This window comes from Centropristis striata, chromosome 18 (assembly GCF_030273125.1).
Source record: "Centropristis striata isolate RG_2023a ecotype Rhode Island chromosome 18, C.striata_1.0, whole genome shotgun sequence".
Lineage (NCBI taxonomy): Eukaryota > Metazoa > Chordata > Actinopteri > Perciformes > Serranidae > Centropristis > Centropristis striata.
This window is the reverse complement of record NC_081534.1, coordinates 4,381,557-4,403,128: the sequence shown is the minus strand read 5'-3', so window position 1 is coordinate 4,403,128 and position 21,572 is coordinate 4,381,557. Positions and strand designations below refer to the sequence as shown.

Below are 21,572 nucleotides of genomic sequence, written 5' to 3'. Positions count from 1 at the left end.
CTTTTCAGTTCTGAACACACGTCAGAGCATAAACAGATGCCTCCTGCGCCAGCGGCAACACTGACCCGGGGGAATTTCCTCGACATAGAAAATGTGAACATGTGGGATGAGCGAGCAGCGAGCAGGACTCCCAGTCGTGGCGTCTCTGGAGGCGCCGAGTGGATTGGGTCACACCCCTCGGCCGATTGAAGTAATGCCCGGTGACAGCCGGGCATTTGCTGCACACTGATTGACCTCGCGCTGGAGATTACACTTAAAGACCACCGTTCCTGTCCAATTACATGTGTTGCCTCTTTGTCTCTCTAACCACTGCTGTTCACCATTACTGCAGAGCCCTGCAGGAAGTGAGTAAGCACAAAACGCATTGTTATCTGTACTCAATGTGCTATGTAGCAATCTTTTTAAAAGTCAGGATCTCCTTTGTTGCCTGAGAAGCAGTTCCACGCTTCTTTCTTATAAAATCTGACAGGGGAGAGGGCTGATTGATGTTGGAATATAAAACAATAGATATAAAAAAAGCATGTTTGACAGCAGATTGTGTCCTTTGATAACACTTTTAAAGATTGAATGGTTTTATCATAAGCACCTACGCCTTCTTTTGAAACAAGCTATTACAACAGTAGCAGAGTATCCAAAAGACACAATGAACAGCTGCCGTGATGCTGTTCTCTTTCTATAACTACTCAACATGCCGGGACTGAAACCAGAATGATGCAACTCAGTAGACAAGGTGGACTGGTATGTTGTGTTATTAACATGCTGCATACATATAACGTTAGTTGGAACAGTGGTTGAAGCAGCCAATTAGATGGGAGGACGATGGATGTTTAGTCTCTGATTAGTGCGACTGATGGAGTCAGCTTTGGTTCACAGGATGCCAATTAAACAGTGATTGTTGGTGCTGTGGTAGAACTGTGTGCAGTAACTAGGAATTACAGTGGAAGATGGAGATTCTAGGACATTTCCAGCATGGGATAGATTGCTAGAATTTATTCAGACAGTGATCAGCAGTCTAAAGAAGACGTACTAATATTCTTATCCTGTGGAGATGGTGGGCCGAAAGGGACAGTTCACCCAAATCAAATGATTAAAAACCTTACAGACAGCTTTAATTTGCTTAAGTTTTGCTTATTTGAGTTTCTGCGGCCTTGGAGATTTTCAATGCCATCCCAGCAAAATGAAGTGAAGCTTTGTTTTGTTTGTTGACACTAAAGAAATAAGACAATGTCCCAATTAGTCTGGATAATCAAAAGACCTCACTGTCAGACAAAACTCACTTCACCTCCATTGTGTTGAGAGAAAAAATCTCAGCCGCAATGATGTGAAAACCTTTGGCCAAAGGTTTCTGCATTGCCAATAAGATAAGTAGGAAAACTTGATCAGGGTGGAGTGACCATTGAAAGGAAAATTCACGAGTCTTATTTCGCATTATTGCAACCATTCTGTATATTACACACTAATTTAACAGCTGGAATCCAGAAAAAGGATTTAAACATTTTCTAAAAGTAATTACATTTATAAAGCACTTATTTGGAGAGGAATAGCAAGCTGAACATTTAAGTTATTTTTACACTTTTAAAAGCCGTTTAAAAGGCTCGCTAAAGAATGGATGGTAAGAGAAACTTGTTATATTTTGACTTAATGTAGTAAACATAGTGGTAAAAACTTAAAAAAAAAAAGTTTTACATTGCAAAGGATACAGTGTGTTGTCCTCAGGCTACATCCACACTAATGTAAGATGTTTGAAAATGTTGCGGACCCTGTTTTAGTATGAAAACTGCAGGATTACATTTCAGCCCATACAGGTGGAAGTGGAGATGCAGACATCCATGTTCACAGTGGTGGAAAGTAACTAAGTACATTTACTCAAGTACTGTACTTAAGTACAATTTTGAGGTACTTGTACATTACTTGAGTATTTCCATTTTATGTCACTTTATACTTCTACTTCACTACATTTTGAGGCAAATTTATTAAAACGCTGTATACATAAATGCATCAATAATAATAATCTAATATGATATTTGGAATATATAAAACAATCTAAGTGGCTCCATGCTGCATAACGAGTACTTTTACTTTTGATACTTTAAGTACATTTTGATGCTGATACTTTTGTACTTTCACTTAAGTACATTTTGAATGCAGGACTTTTACTTGTAGTGGAGTAATTTCACAGTGTGGTATTAGTACTTTTACTTAAGTAAGGGATCTGAATACTTTTTCCACCACTGCATGTTCACTTTCTTAATGGGCCTTATCAGTCACAACGCGCCCTGATTCGTCCACTATCACTCGATGCTTTAACATCCTTGTAAGTGTTGTCACCATAGAAGAATTTCTAACTTTAATACAATACTTTGAAAATGATGAAGGGCATACAATTTTAGATTTGTATTAAAAGAACAAGGCTATAACACGACAATGGCGACTTTTTTTCTTCTTGACAAGTAGCTGACAACGGCAGAAAGACTGAAGTAAACATTAACAATAATTAAAATGTTTTCTACAAACTGATCAAATGTTAAGAAAATATTAATCTTCATCGCAATGTTAATTTCCGTCATTAATGCATTAATGGCCATTCTTATTATGTGCTAGCATCAAGCTAACAGACTGAGCACTAGTTATTTGCTAGATGGTTGGAGCAGTTATGTCAGCTATGTTAGGAGTTATTTTACCATTATGCTGCCAAACTAAATAACAATGCTAAAAGGAGAGTGGAATAACCATAATAAAACCCATAAATGATTATATTCAACCAGAACGGATGAGATAAATGACGTGAAGCCAGCACTGTGAGTGAGTTAGAGGAGGCAGGCCTATGTGGACGCTGCAGAGGAGTGTGTATCAACTTGCTGTCCGAGAGAATAAAGCAGAAAAAATCTTAAAAATGCAGGTAGTACCTGTGTATTGAAGCTTGAAAATTAGTATTAAAACCTTATCAAATTTTCAGTATTGCTATGTGTTGAAAAAGTAATATGTTTGGCTTAACTTCAGCCTTGAGTACCAGTCATTATTTCAGCATGGATAGCGAAGTGCAGGCCTTGAAGACCTTTTTGTCTTATATTTTATAATGTTACTCCTGCCTCATGTGTGTTATCAGCCCTACACTGTGTTAACCCTAACATGCACAAGCCCAGAAACGATGCGAAGATGCTTGAGAAGACTGAGATCTTTTTCATTTTAAAATAAAAAAGGTATTAGTGTGGGTGTAGCTTTCTTTTACTTATAAGAATTGCTTTAGATAACCTGGCCGGACATAATTAAAAAGTAAAATTATATGAAAACTGATAGGATTGACAGCAATACTACAAACAAGACTGTGTTAAGTTTCGATCCCCACAGGCTAAGAAACACTGCCGAAGATTTTAACTCAGTTTTCTCTCTAGACATTTTCAATTTCCTGTGATCTTCTTAAGTGTGTGTGTATGGTGTGTGTGTACACGTATGAGTCATATGTGTTGAGGGAGGTGTGTAGATGCGTCAGTGACACAACGGGGTGTGAGGCTCACCAGTAGTGGAAGAGATGTTGACGTCAATGCTGATCTCAGGGATGCCTCCTCCCTTCAGCGCCGCCACGCAGGTGTATGTGCCGAAGTCGGTGAACTTGAGGTCTATGATGTCCAGGTTGGTGGTCCCGGGGGAGATGTCGGGGTCCGTCTGGGTGATGACCATACGCTCGGAGCTCCGCAGGGCACGGCCGTTCTTCAGCCAGCTAAAAGTCAGCTCCTCTGGTGGGGTCGCCTCCACCTGGGACATTCAGCACGTCGTTACTTGAGTTGCATTGATGAGTAACTTACAATACCTTATATTGTTTTATTGTTCTGTTTTATTAACCCATTGAGGCCTGAAAAATCGCTGGGTGATTTTAAAATAAGCCTCTAATTTCTGGAAATTCTGGAAAAATTCTGGGAAAAAAAGTGTCAACTCTTCTACTAAATAATAGATTTTTCAGCCTCTGTAGCAGATAGAAATGAAACTCAAAAAGTATTTGAGAGTTTATACAAATACTACAAAACAACGTATCCGCTTTCCAGGCTTCAATGGGTTAAAGGATCCCCATTAGCTTATGCCATGGCAGTTCGCTAGTCTTCCTGGGGTCAAAACATTCCAACAAGTAATACTCAACAGTCCTACAACAACTTTAACAGTAAAAATTATTCCAAAATACATTAGAAAAGTGCAGCACAAAAGTACATTACAAAATGCAGCACAAATTAAAAAGACAGTTTGCAGAATCAAACCATTAAATTATAGCCATTTGGATTAAATGTTTAGGAATAATTGGTCAAGTGCATTTGATCAGAAAACCAGTATCATTGATTGTAATCCTGGACATCATGAATCCAGGCAAACATAGCTTCTATAAAAAGTAGCGTCCTTTCAACCAAAATGAATGAAAACACCTAACATTAACCACTGACAAAGTGCATCTTTAATTTCTTTTTGAAGGATATTTTGCTTTTTTCTTGACGCATATCAATGGTAATTCATTCCATATTTTACTGGCTCTATAAAGCACTGTTCTTTTCAGAGAATTAGTTCTTGGTTGAGCTTGTCTGCCTTCCTGGTGTTATGTTTATGCACAGTATTACAAAAAACTATTTTATCTCTCATGAACTCAGGTCTGTGTTATATTCGCATATGTGTGTGTGTGTTTACTATACCTGGCAAGATATCTTGACTTCACGTCCAATCTGGATGTTGTCGTCATTGTGGTAGGGGTCCGGAGTGATCCAGAATCGCCCCTTTTTTAGAGCTGTGAAGAGATAATCCATTTGATTAGAACTGGATTTACACTTGTTCACTGTGGCAGCTGGAACAAACCCTCAAACAGTAACTGCAGGTTATGGCTCTGCTTGTCATATTGATGCGATTTCTGAGATGTAATCCCAAAGACAGGATTTTATAGATTTTTTAAATAGATTTTTTACTTTGCTCAATGTCCACACTTGGGCTGTAAATCGTTGTTATGCATCTCCAGTGAATGTACTGTAAACACGACTGTGTTGCTTGTACCTGCTCGGCCTTCAAAATATTACTTTTCCTCTTGCGGGGATATTAAAGTACACCATCTTCTTCTTCTTTGAGCACTTCAAACATTATTAAAATGCACAGAAAGACTGGACTGTGTCGCAACAACCTAATGTTACCAATTTTGAGCACTGCTTTGTGAGAATTTCTTGCTCATTTAGATGTGTCACTTCACTAGCGAGGTCGTGGAATCATAAAAGCGGTATTACAGCAGAAGTGGAAGAGTAGACACGGATATGACAACTGTAACTGTTCCTCTGAAACAACAGATGAAAGTTTAGCTTTTGATGCAGCAGAAGGGTCAAATAGAAAACTTAACAGATAAAGGCGAATTGTATGTTTGTATTTGAAGACTAAAGCTTTGAATCAACATTAATATTGATAGCTACGGACTGAAGAATCCTACAGCATCCAAGCAGGTTCACACACACACACACACACACACACACACACACACACACACACACACACACACACTCACAAACCCACACATGCAAACACACACTGTGAAATTGGAGAGATACCTAACAAAATATCCACCATTTCTAATCCAATTTGGTTTGCAAACTCCATTTTCAAAGCATAGCTGCTCTGAACAGAAAAAAGAAGATGATTTCATTATAATGTATGCTGTATTGGTTCCAAACCCTGCGCCTACTGTTCAATTCATCTCCTCTGCAAAAAAAAAAAAAAAAAGCTGACGGCACCATGGAAATCTTTTCATCTAGCAATTCCCGAGTGACATTATCATATTCAGTTTGGTAAAGGGAAAACGAAAAACAAAACCTGCGTGTCAGATTTAAACACAGGAAATTGAATGTGCAAAACATTGTGATGCCTGCCGAGCTGCACATTGAGGGAGAGACGAGTGACACACGCCTCCTTGACATGATCTTCCTCCTCGCGTTTGAAATCAGCGTCTGGAGCCAGAGAATCCTATTTCTGACGCGTGTCAGATACAAATATTACAAATGATGTCAACACACAAATTCTCCCAAACGCTGCTGTGCATTCTTGTATGCCATATATTCTTATTCCCCGTGGCAGTCACTATCAATCATGTTGTGTATGATTCAGTGATACTAGCGTGGAAACTGTGGCAATTAGCATACGCAACATATGTCTGTGACCTTTATGAATATGAATATAATACAAGGCATTACCTGCAGCCCATTCCTGCTCAGCTCTGCATCACAGTGTACATTTACTACCCAGATTCAATTACCATACAGCCAACATATACCATGGAAGGTTAATGAGTCAACATGAACTCAGTGGTGGAAGCCATTAGGAGAACATGGCAGTCAGAAAAGGCAGATTTCCTTCAATCATACACAGTGAAAACACCCGTAGACAGAGTTGTAGTTCTATCCTGACAGTTTGAAAAGGCTTTTGTGTCCCTGCGACAACCTGAGCAGAGCTGGTGGCTTCTTCTTAAGAAAACATTATCTCATCCACGAACACACACACGCATTTCACAAGTCATTGTGCTGTCACAGGTGACAGCGGATAAACCTTTGGATTAACTGCTTTCCCTTTTTTTACATTCCAACGGCTCAAGTATATTCTCCTCTCAACTTAAAGGACTGTGACACAACTAGGCACTTAACAGTCACAGAGCCAGCTCGACTTTACTGTAAGGCCAGACTTAATCTTCATAGGGCTCTAGATACAGATAGGGAATCCCTGTTGGTAAAGAGAACAAGAACTGCTGTACCACAGATCTCTCATGGGCCACCTTCTCCGCTTGATATTCTCCTCTGAATGGCGGGGTCGAATACATACTCCTTAAACTGTCCTCATAAGTGTTGTGTTTCCAAAAATGTCAGCTCAGTGCCTCCTTTGATCAGTTCTCACATTTGATAGAAAGACTGGCTCATGGTTACATGTTTACTTGAATTTTTTGATCTCCTTGGAATGGAGCGAATGACCGATCGGATGAATGATGATAATTTTGGAATAAATTGGGAACAAGTTATGGGAATTATCGCAGAATTCCAAATGTGAGATGAGGAAGGACCCTTGCTCTGCAGCCCAGTAAGAGCCCACTGTCACATTGTCACCTTGTTTCCATGTAAATTAACTTGAAAAAAGATTATGTAATGAACATGATTTTGAAAAGAACAATTAATTGCAATGGTACAGTACTGCCCCCCCCCATTTATGTTTGTAATTTGATTTTGTATATGAGTGTATGTGTATGTATGCGTGTCTTGTGGTGTTTGTTGTGGTTTGTTATGTCTGATCTATTATACTGTGGTTGTTTGTGGTTGTATTGTGTCTGTCTTATGTTGTATAATAATAAAAATGTTAATAAAAAAAAAAAAGAAAAAAAAAAAAAGAAAGACTGGCTCATTCTGACACTAGAATACCACCAAACACTGAGTTTACATACTCAAAATATTCTGTTTTTTACCCTTAATCAGAAAAACAGTATTCCTACTAGCTGTCATCATGGCTAATGAAAATGAATATTCCGCTAATATTTCTGTTGACATGAAGCCGTTCACACTCTGATAAACATGTTTTTTTAACTTTGGTGGGAGAGCGTGGAGCTCTGGGTGCTGCTGTGACACAGAGCCAGGTGAAAACTGGCAAAGTTGTCCTTCAAGAGTATGAAGCCAACATACCTCTCCCTTTAACACAGTTAAATGCTTTAGTTTAAATAAAAAAAAATCATTTGTCACATTTCCTTTCACTTGTTACATGTGATGGATGCAGTATCTGTACTTCTTGTCTTACTTTTTTTGTGTGTTTTATCTCTGTAACTTTAAAGTCCAATCCCCACTGGACGCGTTTTTAGAAGTGTTTTTTTAACGTCTGTCACTCGCACGTCTCACAGATCAAAAAGGATTCCATTCTATTAAATGTCAGCTGTTTAAATCATGATTAAACTGCTGCATATGTGTTTTGAACTTATTAACCGCATCCACATCGACTGATCAACTCTGTCAGTCTGCCTGTGTTACTGTTGCACTACACACAGATTCCCCTCATTTGCAGCAGTGGGCGGAGAAATGAAATCAATCAATCAATCAATCAATATATACAAACATTCTTGATTTCTTCCCCTGAAGCTGACATTAAAACTACTAGGTTAATCCAAACTGTATAAATACTGGACGTAGTCACCGTGAAGTCAGCCATTGATATAAGGACGGCCCGTTTAAAGCATCGAGTTCAGCATTACGGTTGTCGCCATCATTGTTTTACGTCCCTCGCCATCATTGTTTTTTGAAACCAGGAGAGACCATATTTGGACTGGGGAGGCGCGAGGACAGGTGCATCTAAAAATTCAACGAAATTGAAGAGCCAACTCCTTGGAGTATCTTTTAGGACAACCGATCTCTGAACAAGACATTTTCAAAGCTACCAAAGGTATCCAAGTCCCAAAACATAATCTTCTTTATCATCAATTTTCTTCTTAATGGGACCATTACTTACACATTAACATTATAATGCTTGAACAACACTTAGACTAAACTAGTCACTAACTAAAAACTAGCGATTACCCCATAATGTTGCCACAAGAATTTTTTCTGAGTTAACAAATCAAGTGAGAAGTCGTCTCATTTTGTATTGAGATAGATAGGACCGGAGGTCTTTTGCATCTGCCGTTGATGAAAAAAAGTGCTACCAGGTTTGCTTCACTGCTCAGACCAGGAGGTTGCTGCCTGGGTTAACCTGTAATTTCAGTAAATTTCTGCTGTTCAGTCAGCCGCTGTCCACTCAGTTTGTGCAGATAAACAACAGGAGAGTGAAGCCCACAGACAGACTGGGAGCCTTGATTGATCAATTAACACATGGTAAATAAGTTCAAAACACATATACAGCAGGATATTTGTGTGATTTAAACAGCTGTCTATGTAGGAAAGGCTTCACTAAACACAACAGAAAATGGAGTCAGTGGGGTTGTATGATAGAACATATACACGCCACTCATGTCTCGCTCCCAGTGGCGATTCTCAGTAAGAGATGATGTGTGGCCTTTTTTTCCTGATATGACTGTGGTGCATGGGGCGTGGAACTTGGACACTGACGACGGCAACTCCCACTTTCGGATCTCCACCAGCAGATTTTAAATCCTGTTCAACCAATTATCCAATGGCAATTGCCTATAAATTGTCTGTATATGTTTGTCTTTTTGTTTTGTCCATGTCTCTGATGAAGACACAGTGGTGTTAAAATCTCAGTCTTTTTGCACAATTAAAGGCGGCACATCGGTGCTGTAGTGGTAGTTGATAAATCAGTCAATGTGCTTCAGTCCATTTAGTTTCCCTTGAAAGATTTAATCTTTGTTCGTAAAGTTCATATGAATGAGCTCAGCTCTTTGCCGTGAGGTGCTGATAGTGATTACCTCCTCGAAAGAGGTGTTTGGTTTGGTTTGTCTGTTTCTTAGCAAGGTTATGGAGAGAAATGCTGGCCTGAAACTTGGTGGAGGGGTGTACCATGGGACAAGGACGAAGCCAATAATTGTTGGAATGGATCTGACTCACACAAATTATTTTTCACTTTTGTCAACATTGTAAGATAGGGCATGGCCTTGACAGAGTACTGAGGGCCCTTTCTAGCTTCTTTCTAGAAACAGGCCAAAAAAATAACAAAAGTCCTATAATCCAATAATAAAGTGCTGTGAGAGGAAATGTTGCTACTGTAAGGCTAAAAAATTAGTTTTCCACATGACTTATGGTCCATCCTTGATAACAGCTAACGTATATATCTGTAGGCAGTATATGTGATTATGTGGTTCAAAGCAAATACTGTATGTTTGATTGTTTGGCCTACTTTGAAAAGAGAGGTCAGCAGCTTGCAACAATCTCCAGATATTCAACTGCAGATTCTTGAGTATCTTACTCAAGATCCAAGACAAGAAACATGATGTTTGTGATGGTGGCTGAATCACTGTGCTGCTATAGTCAGCAGATAATGTTTGTTATTTTATTCCAAATGTGTTTTGTTGCTGACAGTTTTAGTTCTTTGGGATGCATTTTGTTCGCCTAAATTAAATTTAAAATCAACTCGTACATTCACAACGACATCTCTATAATCTTAATGTAATAATCTTTCCAATTTTGCATAATGTGTATCCAGCCTTCCTTTGTGTTTACTGTCAAACACATTATTTGTGTCACTCTCCACCATGACTAATGCATTTCAACTAACATCTCTTTATCTATTACTTTGGTCACTGCTTCAGGTACTGGGGCAAGCATTTTAAATTTCATTCCGGGGTAAATATGAACCTGCAATTTATTTATCAGCACCCACGTTATCAGCAGCAAACACAAAGTTGGGTTGCAGAATAAAATAGGACATTTTGGCTGTATTAAATTCTTTACCGTTCACAGGAAGTGATACATCTAACTCAAATGTGACTCCTGCAATCCTATCACAATACAATGTTGACTTCACATTGCTGCACTTCACATGCATCAGCTTTAATTGATGACTGAGCGGCCAGCTTGATATGAGTAAAACAGGTGAAAGCAGGAAACAGAGCAGTCATTGGCCGATGTGCAACAGTCACAATAAGTTAAGGTGTTTCTATCCCTATGAAATGTCAGCCGGTGCAAATTAACCTTAAAATGTCAGCAGGAGGCCTTTCATTGCTCACATTGCTGAATAACTGCATTACTTAACTGTTCAAACGGTTCAAATTGAAAGAACAGGATCTTCATACTGTAACACTGCTGAATAGATGTCAGCTACGAGTGATATCACATACATTCATCTCCTAGGCAAAAAAACAGATTAGAAGCATAGATCAGATTCTAAGATCAGCTTTCTACATTGAATAACAAGCAAAAATATAGCCATTTCCTGGTTTTACCTTTTTTTTTTTTTTTTTACATAAATATGCAAATGCGGAAATGTCAAGGGACTGATAATAGATGATTTTCTTGACTTCACAGACACAAATCACAACTCTTAGATCACCTTTCCAAGATGCAAAATTATAGCCGTACACTGTAATAAATTATTCTGTAGTCATTTTATTTTACTTAACATATTTGATAAAATGCATTAAATATAAATGTGTCCTTGATTTTGAGGCAGTTGTTAAAGTAACTTTAATATACAATGTTTGAGATAGAATATATTTATTTTGATCACATTAAACATAATCTTTATGTGTTTGTAATTCTAAATCAAGAGAATTTTGAATGAATCCAACACAATAGAATTAGTCCGTTTTTAATTGACACTTAACACTTCCTGTTAAGTTGTTATCAACTCAACTTGTAACATAGTTAGATTTAATTAATAATATTGCGTGCAATCTGTTGCCTCAATTTTATTACTATTCTATCTTTTTTTACAGTGTATAGGTGTTTAGCTCATTATGTATATTACTGTAATTACATGCATAAAATGCAACCAAGCTATATCTCATCTGCTCAGCCTATAGATGACATTTCAATCATTGAAGGTCACAGGAAACAACATTGCTGGGTTTATTATAGCTCATATAGGAGCTGAGTCCAGCCAATGAGGGCCAATAAGAAACGCTCAGGGTTATTGGTTATTTATCTCAGTTTGTTGAGTAGAGGTATTAAGCCTAGCTACATATGTTGAGGTCAACGCTCAGTAAACTATTCAATTATCATATTCTTCTCCTCCATCCTACTTGCATATTTATGATTCACAAGTTCTGGACTCATCACTAATGTAAGGGAAGAACAGATTATAGTCCACACTGACCTGGCTGCTCATGCTCTACTTTTTAATATCTATGATAATATGAGCACACCAAGGAGACTTGCTATATTATAATACCGATCTGAACGTATCACCACCTAGCATCACAGCTAACAATTAGATTTTCAACCATCTGCAACCAATCTTTTCTCACCGTTTCAATGTAAAGGATTAGATACAGGAAAGATTTAATGCAAGACGTACTGTACATCAACTTGGCCTGGAAAAATAGTCCACCGTGCTATGTGCAAAGGTACATTACTTAATCAACTGCACACTGATTTAGATTTACAATGCGCAGCCAGAGATCTTCACTACAAGTTAAACCAGGAGTAGGAATGACTGATTAAATCTGCATAGTCCATTCCCCATTTTTCCCACACTTCCCCCCGCTATGACTCAGCGTCCCCTCATTTCCGCACAGAGCTGCAGTGCACGTCAAAATGGTCAGTGCCGCGTATGTGCACTCATGCATATTTCAGAATTGGTTCCCTCCCTACCTCCTTCACATTCACATTCACACCTCCTTCCCTGCAATTTTATCTGACCATAAATATTGAATAGCAAGTAGGCCTTGCTGTAAATCGACTACATTTGTGTACAAGAGAGATAAGTGGGCATTACTTCACCTGGTTGTAGTAGATTTTGCCGGACAGCTGCAGTGACTAAAAGGTGTGTGTTCCCTTATGCATGGGAGAGAATCCAGAGGTATTTTAAAAGGAGACTGTGGAGAGTGTGTGAGGTGAGAAGTGCAGAGTTGGGAGGCTTTAACGGGTGATGGTGCGCTGTCACTCTTCTTCCCCACCACTGATAACCAATTCATGGCAAAAGTCACATGAATCTTTGATGACTGCTCTGCTCGGGGAACAGAACTTTCCCATTTGCTCTCGAGGTAAACTGTGTCTCCGACTATTGTTTCACTATTTCCACAACCTCATCAATATAATAAGAGCATCTGTGTACACACTAGGAGTTAGTGAGTCCCTCTGTACATACCTACACTGTACGTATGAAATTAAATGTTCCTGTAATCAGTGGTGGAATGTAACTTAGTACATTTACTCAAATACTGTACTGAAGTACAATTTTGAGGTGAGTGTAATTGTAATTACTTGAGTATTTCCATTTGATTTAACTTTGCACTTGTACTTCACTACATTTAGCTGCCAGCTTTAGTTACTTTGCAGGTTAAGATTTAACATGAATAACATGATCAATTAGAATTTTTTAAATGAGACCTCATAACAGTATATTTAGTAGTTAAAACGAGGCCTGTCTTTACAAAATTAAAACACTGCACTACAAACAAGGGGTATCTTAAAACAAGATAAAAACTAAATCTGAGGGAAATGATCTTGCTTCATGGACAGATAATTTCACTTGACAAGATTTCTTAAATTAAGATTATTAAATCTAGAAATAAGCATGCTGAACACTTAAAATAAGAAATTAACTCTTAAAACAAGATAAATGATCTAACACTTCTAAATCTAAAGTTTTTTTTTATTTTGGCAAGAAACAAATAATTTGCAGTGCACTGTGTTCGGGCCAGTTCATCGCTGCTTGCACCTTTAATTTGTCTTGTTTTAAGAGTTAATTTCTTATTTTAAGCGTTCAACATGCTTATTTCTAGATTTCATAATCTTAATTTAAGAAATCTTGTCAAGTGAAATTATCTGTCCATGCAGCAGGATCATTTCCCTCAGATTTAGTGTTTTTATCTTGTTTTAGACACTTTTTGCAGTGTGCTTAGATTAGTCAATCAATACAAATAATCTAATAATATATTTAGAATATAATAAACAATCTGAGAGGAGCCATTAAGCATAATGAGTACTTTTACGTTGATACTTTAAGTACATTTTGATGCTGATACTTTTGTACTTTTACTTCAGTAAGTTTTGAATTCAGGACTTTTATTTCACAGTGTGCTATTAATACTTTAACTACCACTGCCTGTAACAAACATTGATATATGTTTATGAAGTCAAAGGTCCACCTACTGTACTTGCTTTTTCTGGAGCTTTAAATCATATATTACAGTCTTTATTAGCGGATCTGAACAGTTGTTATGGAGACAGATGTTTTGAGCTCAGATTCATCTCCATGACAACTGAAGGGGTGTGTATCTCTCCCTCTCAGATGATTCAACAGTCCACCATCCACAACAATAATGTACGCCCGACTCAAAGCTGATTTAGTTTTTCATCCATGATTGAAATTGAATATTTGATGTGACAAAAATTAATCAATTGGTTCCTCAATTTTTTATTTCAAACACTGAAAACTGTAGAAAATGATGTCTTTGGAAGCGTGGGCAGTGACATACTGCATACTTTTTTGCAGAAATTAGGGGCCAATAGGAAGTCTGACTTTCACACAGTTAAATAAATAAAAAGCAAGGATCCGGGTCAAAGTTCAGTAATGAAATCCTAGCCAAGCACGAAGCCGACCTCCTGAAAGCGCCATCCATTGAAGCGGTGATCACTCTGAATGACAGTAGAGGAAGTGGAGCCAGCGTTTGGTTCAAACATAGTTTATCTGACTTAACAGTAACAGTAAGTGACTGTAACAGGTCATGGTGAGGAGCTGAGAGCATCGGAGCAGTGGATGAAACAAGTTGCTCAGCCGTACGATTCCATCACACTTCTAGATTTCCATTAGTTCGTTTTTATTTGAACGCACAGTATGTCATTTCCTGCCGCTAGAGGTCTCTCAATCAAAACAATGATAAAACCAAAACAAAAGTAACAAAAGAGTTTCCATGAGGTCAAGCTGCAGCCTGTAGCACCTGCAGTCAGATTTTTCCTTGTTGGGATCCTTCCTCAGTAAGGACGTTTTTACCGGGAACATATATTCTACAATAAGCCACTCAGTACATCCGCTCTCTAACAACACTGTCAACTTTCAAGTCACATCTCAAAACACACCTGTTCAGACTAGTCTATCCCTAAAATTTATTTTTTATAATCATTTTAAAAAAAAATCATTTTTAAATTACAATTTTTCTCTGTATTGTTTCAGTGTTGTTTATTGTTTATTATTACTGTCATTGTTGTTTTTATTGTTCTAATTTGTAATTGTTTCATTGTTGTTTATTATTACTGCCATTGCTGTTTTATTATTATTGTTTTGTTTTTAATTGTTTATTGTAAGGTGACCTTGAGAGTCCTGAAAGGCGCCTATAAATAAAATGCATTATTATTATTATTATTACTCCTCCTAAAAAGCACACCGACGTGGTGATTAAAATTGAATAAAGCAATTTCACATTAAAAATCAATGTTTTTCCTAAGAAGTTCAGTAGACGGCTGCTGCTGCAGTTCACTCAACTTTTTGATAACTTAAGATCCAGACGTCCAGTAACTAAAATCCTTCATCAGGTTAAAAAATACAGTTGAAAACAACCAATATATAAAAATGTGGTTTTAAAGTTGATTATGGGAGAAAATCGCAATGGGAAAAGGGGATATTGACAGGCGACGAAATACAAAATTAAGTTAGGAATTACATGTTGTCAGCATTTGGGATAATGTAAGTACGCAACAATATCACAGGTCTTGCTTCGTCTTCTTTACACATTTCTATGTGGAAAAGCTACATATTATATATTTAAGTTTGTAAAAGTTGCTGTTATCCTGTGTTTCTCTTTGTACAATAACATACTAGTAAACTATCTTTACTTGGCTCATGTTACCAGCTCCTCTCCTCTTAGGTCGGATCTATCGTACTATAGTGATGCAGCTGAATCCTAAGAGTCTTGTGTTATATTGATTATATTGTGTTATATTATATCTGATATGAATTGGTTATCTCTACAGCTCTACAAGTGAGCAAACGTCTGCTGGTGTTTGACTGAAAGCTCTGTCAGGACTGAGCTTTCATGTTAACCTTTACGAAGCACAATGTTACTCTTATATTGACATGTCAGCTGTTGGTTAGGCAGCACAACCTGTCTAGAAAATCAGCATAATCTGAAGTAGAATGAATGTGTCAGAGTGGAAAAACAAACATTATAAGCTTTATGAAGATCGTCTTTACTGTTTGTACTGCATGTTAAATATTAAGGGCTCGCAGCAGGATCCATTTACAACATACCAGGACTTGTTAGGGAAGGCTGGTGAAGCGGTAGCTCCTTTATTAGGTGCAAACGAAAGCAAGAAATCAACAGCAGAATAAGCAAAAATGTAAACACACATCTCCGGCGCCAGTGTAGAAAATACAGCGTTATTTTTAAAAAACATTGCCAGTATCACAGGCGCTGGGGCACAAAACACAAGTCAACCTACGCACAAACAAATTCTACATGAATTATTGATGAATTTTTCGGAAGCCGGCTTCCTTTTATCACCATCAGAGCTTCCTGTCATTGAACCTTGACTGTGGCAACATGCCAAGCAGTAAAACATCCACTATAGGGACACTTACAGGAGCTACTTTCTTCATGGTAATATAAAGGGAAGAGATGGAGGCTCTGCTTGTGCTTACATTTGCATTACATGCCTCCCGTAACCTATTTTGTTTGAGATATTGCATTCGGTTCAATGGTGATTCAGTGGATATTCAATTCTTTTGGATCATTACCTAACATATTATAGTGTTCCTGTGTTCCTTTTTTCTTTACCGCAAACTGAAGTGCTTTTCCCTGCGGCAAGCCTGTATGATTCTCCATAGCTTTAATAGCCTGTGGGAATAATGGGTGGCCCGAACATGAAAAGCGCAGATAATCACACAAAGAGAAAAGCCTCGGTTGAGGCCTTCTTCTACAGAGAGCTCATGTCACACGGCGGGATTACAATACCACCTCAGGGGAGCTTCTTAGCAGGGCAAAAGTACACAGAGCCCTGACATACTGATTATGACATGCACGTATGTAGGCACAAAATGACAAAGACACAATGGCCTCACTTACACGAATGCAGCAACACTACAAGAAAAAAAGATGTTTGAATGTGTCCCCCCCCATCGTCGCGTTCTCTCCAGTGCACTCTTTGTCTGGTAGAGAAGAAAAAACGTTTCTCACTTCGTCCTCACTCTGAATCATAATCCTCCTCTCTACCCATCAGTCCATCTCATTTTTCAGTCACTCCTGTCTGTCCGTCTCACAGCAGACATCACACTGTGCTCTCCATTCACTCTCGCGGAGAAAATCAGCGTGTGAGGCTGAACTCATCTCTCAGAGCCAGATGGATGTCCCTCTAACTGCCACTCTCCTCTCATCCGCTCAAGGTTAAACACGGAAAAAAGGACAACGGCCGTTAGCGTGGTTCAAAACACATTCACGTGCAAACACGCATTCATACCACCGTTCCAAACGCCTTTCATTTTCCTATTATCACTCCATGCATCTTCACATTAGCACAGACACATCCATGCATCAGCACCTTTACAATATCACGGCCACTCACACATGTCCGTTCTTTGGCGGGAAGGGAAATGAGTCCTAAATGCTGCTCTCAACCTTCAGGCCGACCTCCGGCTTTAATTTATGTTAGAAAAGGATTCGCATGCACACGGCCACTGAATGCACAAACAAAAAACAGGCATGTACAGGCGCACTCACACACATACAAATACACACAGACAGTCCTTAGGGCCGCAGCCCAAGAGACCGGCCCGCCTGTGCCAGTTCTGGCCATCCAGCCATTAAATCTGGCATTCATGAATGGAAATATATTCAGCTTTCGACCAGAATTTATTCCAAAGCAAATTTGATAAGGGTCATTCACATGTTGATTCACATGCTGACAGCCAGGTTTTTACAAGGCTCGTCATGATTGTTTTCTACCCACCAAACAGTCTAAATATAAACAGCGGGGAGCTCACACTGAAAAAGATTGCATTTTTGCTTCTCTATAAATAACAGCAAGCTTCCAATCAGAGTTACAAAGTGTGGATGGTAGCTGGTGTGTTTCACTTTGTGTTTACGCTGAATGTGTGTGAGTGTGCGGGATTAGTTGTGTCTACCTTAGCAGGTCGGAATGATGGATGCCTTGGGTGTAAACGCTTCATACCTGATTTTGTCAGGAATCCCTGGAGGAATTGTCGAGAAAATCCGACGACAACACAGCTGCGTTTGATTTGGAATCTTTGATAGCTACAGCAATGCTCATTTCTCCACATCACACAAGAGGGGAAACACATTGCCTCGCGAAAAAGACGGGAAACACATGCACAGAGTCGTGTCTGTGTGTGCAAGGAGACATGAAAGCGAAAATGCCAGACCAGCTGCCCATTTCAACAACACCATCTACAGACAGTGCTGTCTCAATTCACCAACTCTCCGTTTGAGGGCTGCCTACTCATATTGGAGCAACAGAAGAAAGGATGGAAACACCCAGCGTAGAGTATCTTTGCATTGTCTCAGCAGATATATCACAAAGTGGTGTTTGTGCAGGACAGAAGAGACTCAAGTGGCCGGGGGAAGGCATGGGTATTGACCTGTATTTGAAGACGTGTTGCGGACCCTTAATCCATAAAAAGGATCTTGTCAGCAGGGTGATGGGATGCCAGTAGCCTGCTGGGTCGGCTGTGGAGATGGCCAAGCCCTGGAAGGCAGTCTGGCTGGTGGGACAGTATGGCCAGAGAAAATACCATCTGCTGGGGAGAGATGTGTGTTTTCACACACACAGCCCCCTTTGGCAACAGCAGTTTGAGAGGGCTTCTCAAGGACTGGAGAGGAGGGTGAACAAGCTGAGATCGGCAACGATGAGGCCACAGGGTGACCCTGCAGAACACGCAACATTAACTCAGTGTAGCAGAACACCATCAATTGGTATTTTGTGTACATGTGCAGGGTGTACACATGAATATCAAGAGAGACGCACACATTAACAGACATTTCTTCCCAAGTGCTTGCAATTCTAAACATTTCAGTCTCAACTCTCCAAGGCTTCTCGTACTGAGTAATTACCAGCATCTTTGTATTCTCAATTTGTTTTTTTTAGTTGAGATATTCTGAAAATTAAATCAGCAGACATAGAAATATATGTGAAAATCTATAAGCAAGCACACAGAAAGAATTCTCCATTTCTGTTGCCCTTCTTTCTTGCACGCACACACACACGCACGCACGCACGCACGCACGCACGCACGCAAACACACACACACACACACACACACACACACACACAAAGAGCAACTAAAGGTCTGCCTGTGCTCTAGCCTCGAGCCTGGCTTATCCTCTTTCAATTTTCCTTTTCTCCTTACTTCAAAGTATCACGTCAGTAAGAAGTTGCCAGTGGAGTGACTGTACTGTATATTTTGTCAAACACAATTAAAATAAAATACACACTTTTTATGTGTGAATTATTTTCAATATAAAGTCAACTAGAGAAGAAGCAACATGTGAGATTCACAGTAGCTTTTCCTAATTGCTACATGGTGAGATAATAATTTAGTGGTGATGGAATGGCACTAGGGGGCAGATACAGTCAGTCCATGTGCCATGACTACAGTCATGGCAGTTATTCCAAAGTGTTTCATGTCTAATTTTAATAAAATTGGATTGTATTCATGCATAATTGATTTGCAAGCCAAGAGGAAGGTGGGTAAAGAGAGGAAGGCAGGTTCAAATCCATTCTGGGCCACTACAGCCTCACCCCATCCACTCCGCCTCCATTTCACTTGGTGGGTTCGCCATTTTAAGGGCCATCTCGAACCAGTCAATGGGGAGTGGAAGTGGACTGTACAACCCACTGTGTGCAGTGGTGTTGACTCTGAAGTCCACTACTTTCATCACCTGGGGTGATGTATCGGCTGATATGAGCTTATCACAGATACAGAGGTATATGTCAGACCGTATATATCAAGAAATGTCACAACACAAATGTCAGAGATATCTTTGGGTTACAGTCTGTTAACTCAAGGCGACTGACAAGTTAAATCTTTAACTGTAAAATGTCTCACTCAGTATGTGTATTGGTCATATTGAGACATGAAGAAAATCAAATCATTATTGTAGGTTTCAGAAAATATTTATATAATGAGATTATAGATAAATAATCATCAGTAATGTGGAAAGAATGACGATCTGGGTAAAACCCAAGTAATAGCACAGCTAGAGCAGTCTAGTAAGTTTAGAAAATGACATCACTTTCCTAAAATGCAGCCTGTAAAACCAGGAAAAGACGACACATATGCCATATTAAGCTCCTAAATCTAAGGCAATATCTAGTGTTCTATCAGAATATATCTTTATATTTTGATATACTCCACAGCCCTAAGTGGTCACAATTATAAATAAATACAAACTTTGGATCCTTAAGAAAAGTTTGTATATGTATAAAAAAGTGAGATATATCCATATGGAACTCTCAAGAATCCACCATCAGCCGTGTCTAATACACGACAAATAAATACAAGCACACTTCAGACAATTCAGGAAATATAATGTAAAAAAAAAGAAAATAGTTTGGTCATGCTCTTAAATCTTTTTTGTCTTTTTTATATTGGGTTTAGACTAAATTACCAGAACACGAACAAAAGTTGAAGTCAGACAAGAAAACACGTTTTCATTCTAAATACAAACATCTAACATAAAACTTATACTGTTAAAGGTGAGAATTCAGTACACAGCAACCCACCCACCAACAATCCTTAATAAGAAAAGATGTTTTCATTCAGTGAGGAGGGATCTGCTTTAGAAAGTGTCACAGACATTTTGCAAAAGCATGAGCAAACTAGAGAAACTGTAATAAAAAAATGGTGCATAATAGATATGATTCAATTTAGATAAATCCACTTGCTGAGCAAAATAAAATGAATATGTAAACTATTTATGTTGACATATTGCACAAAATGCATATAGCACTGTGTGTCTCCATGGAATCGCTCTACTTTCCATGGCTGCTGCACTGGTTAATATGCAGTAAGTTATTAAGAAACAAATCAAATTCGTGATAGATTTCTACAAACAAAGTAGTCTTCTAATATACGGTTCTACCGCCCACCCTCCTCATCTGCTGCATGGTGATCCCAAAATTGCATTTGCGTTGGTGACAGCTCATCAGACTCAGGAGAGCAATCCCGATGCCACGGGGAGATATGTGATAACGTTCCTGACTGTTCATAGTTCATCAGTCTGTCCCAGAATTAGAATAAAAACAGACTGCTGTAGGAGCTTATACAGCACCTATACCGCTTGGTTCAAGTTCATTCCGACATCACTGATGTTTTGTTGGACTTCAGAGTGTTTCCCATCTAATGGTGATGTCATTTAAGTTTCTCTTCCTTTCTAATTTACTTTGATGATCAGTATCTGTCAATGGCCAAGCCTACTTGACATGTCATTACGTGTGTTTGTCAGACTCAGGACTCGGGAGTTTTTGTGTTGATTAGACATCATTTATACAGCACCGCCTCACTGTGTTCTTAAGTCACTCAAGTTTTAAAACTATTGATCACACAGCCGCACTGACAGCAGTGACTGTTCATCAATCTCATGAGAATGTTCCCAATTTATTTTCTGCTCCTATTGATCTTTCATTTGCTTTGTCACATATTGATTAATGATGTCATTGAAGCATCCCCACATTTCTTTGGGTTGGTTTGCTTTCGCTCCGATCTGATTTACTCAGGACAGAATTTCTTGTCAGTTGTTAATCTATTTAGCTTCCTCTCCTGTCGGATTGCCTTTTGTTTAAACATCTACTGTAAATTATTGAGTCGCACAGAAATCTATGATGGCTTTTAGGCTTTAGCGGAATATACAAGGTGCTGATCAATGTTAATGTCTCCACAATGGAAGTTCATCAATGTTTGTCTTTTGCCTGAAGGACACATTTTGAAATATGTTAAAATACCCTGTTTTAATTGATTCATATTTTATTTAACAT

At 38.7% G+C, this 21,572-nt stretch overlaps 1 protein-coding gene across 1 annotated transcript in view; it reads right to left on the bottom strand.

Moving 5' to 3' along the window:
- The window catches only part of LOC131991671 (MAM domain-containing glycosylphosphatidylinositol anchor protein 2-like), a 220,790-nt gene that overhangs the window by 81,011 nt on the left and 118,207 nt on the right, over positions 1-21,572 (bottom strand). Inside the window, exons 7-8 of the mRNA XM_059357161.1 lie at positions 4,671-4,762; positions 3,516-3,753 (exon numbers count right to left, since the gene is read on the bottom strand). Coding sequence (XP_059213144.1) covers positions 3,516-3,753; positions 4,671-4,762 — 330 coding nt within the window. The remainder of the gene's footprint in view (positions 1-3,515; positions 3,754-4,670; positions 4,763-21,572) is intronic.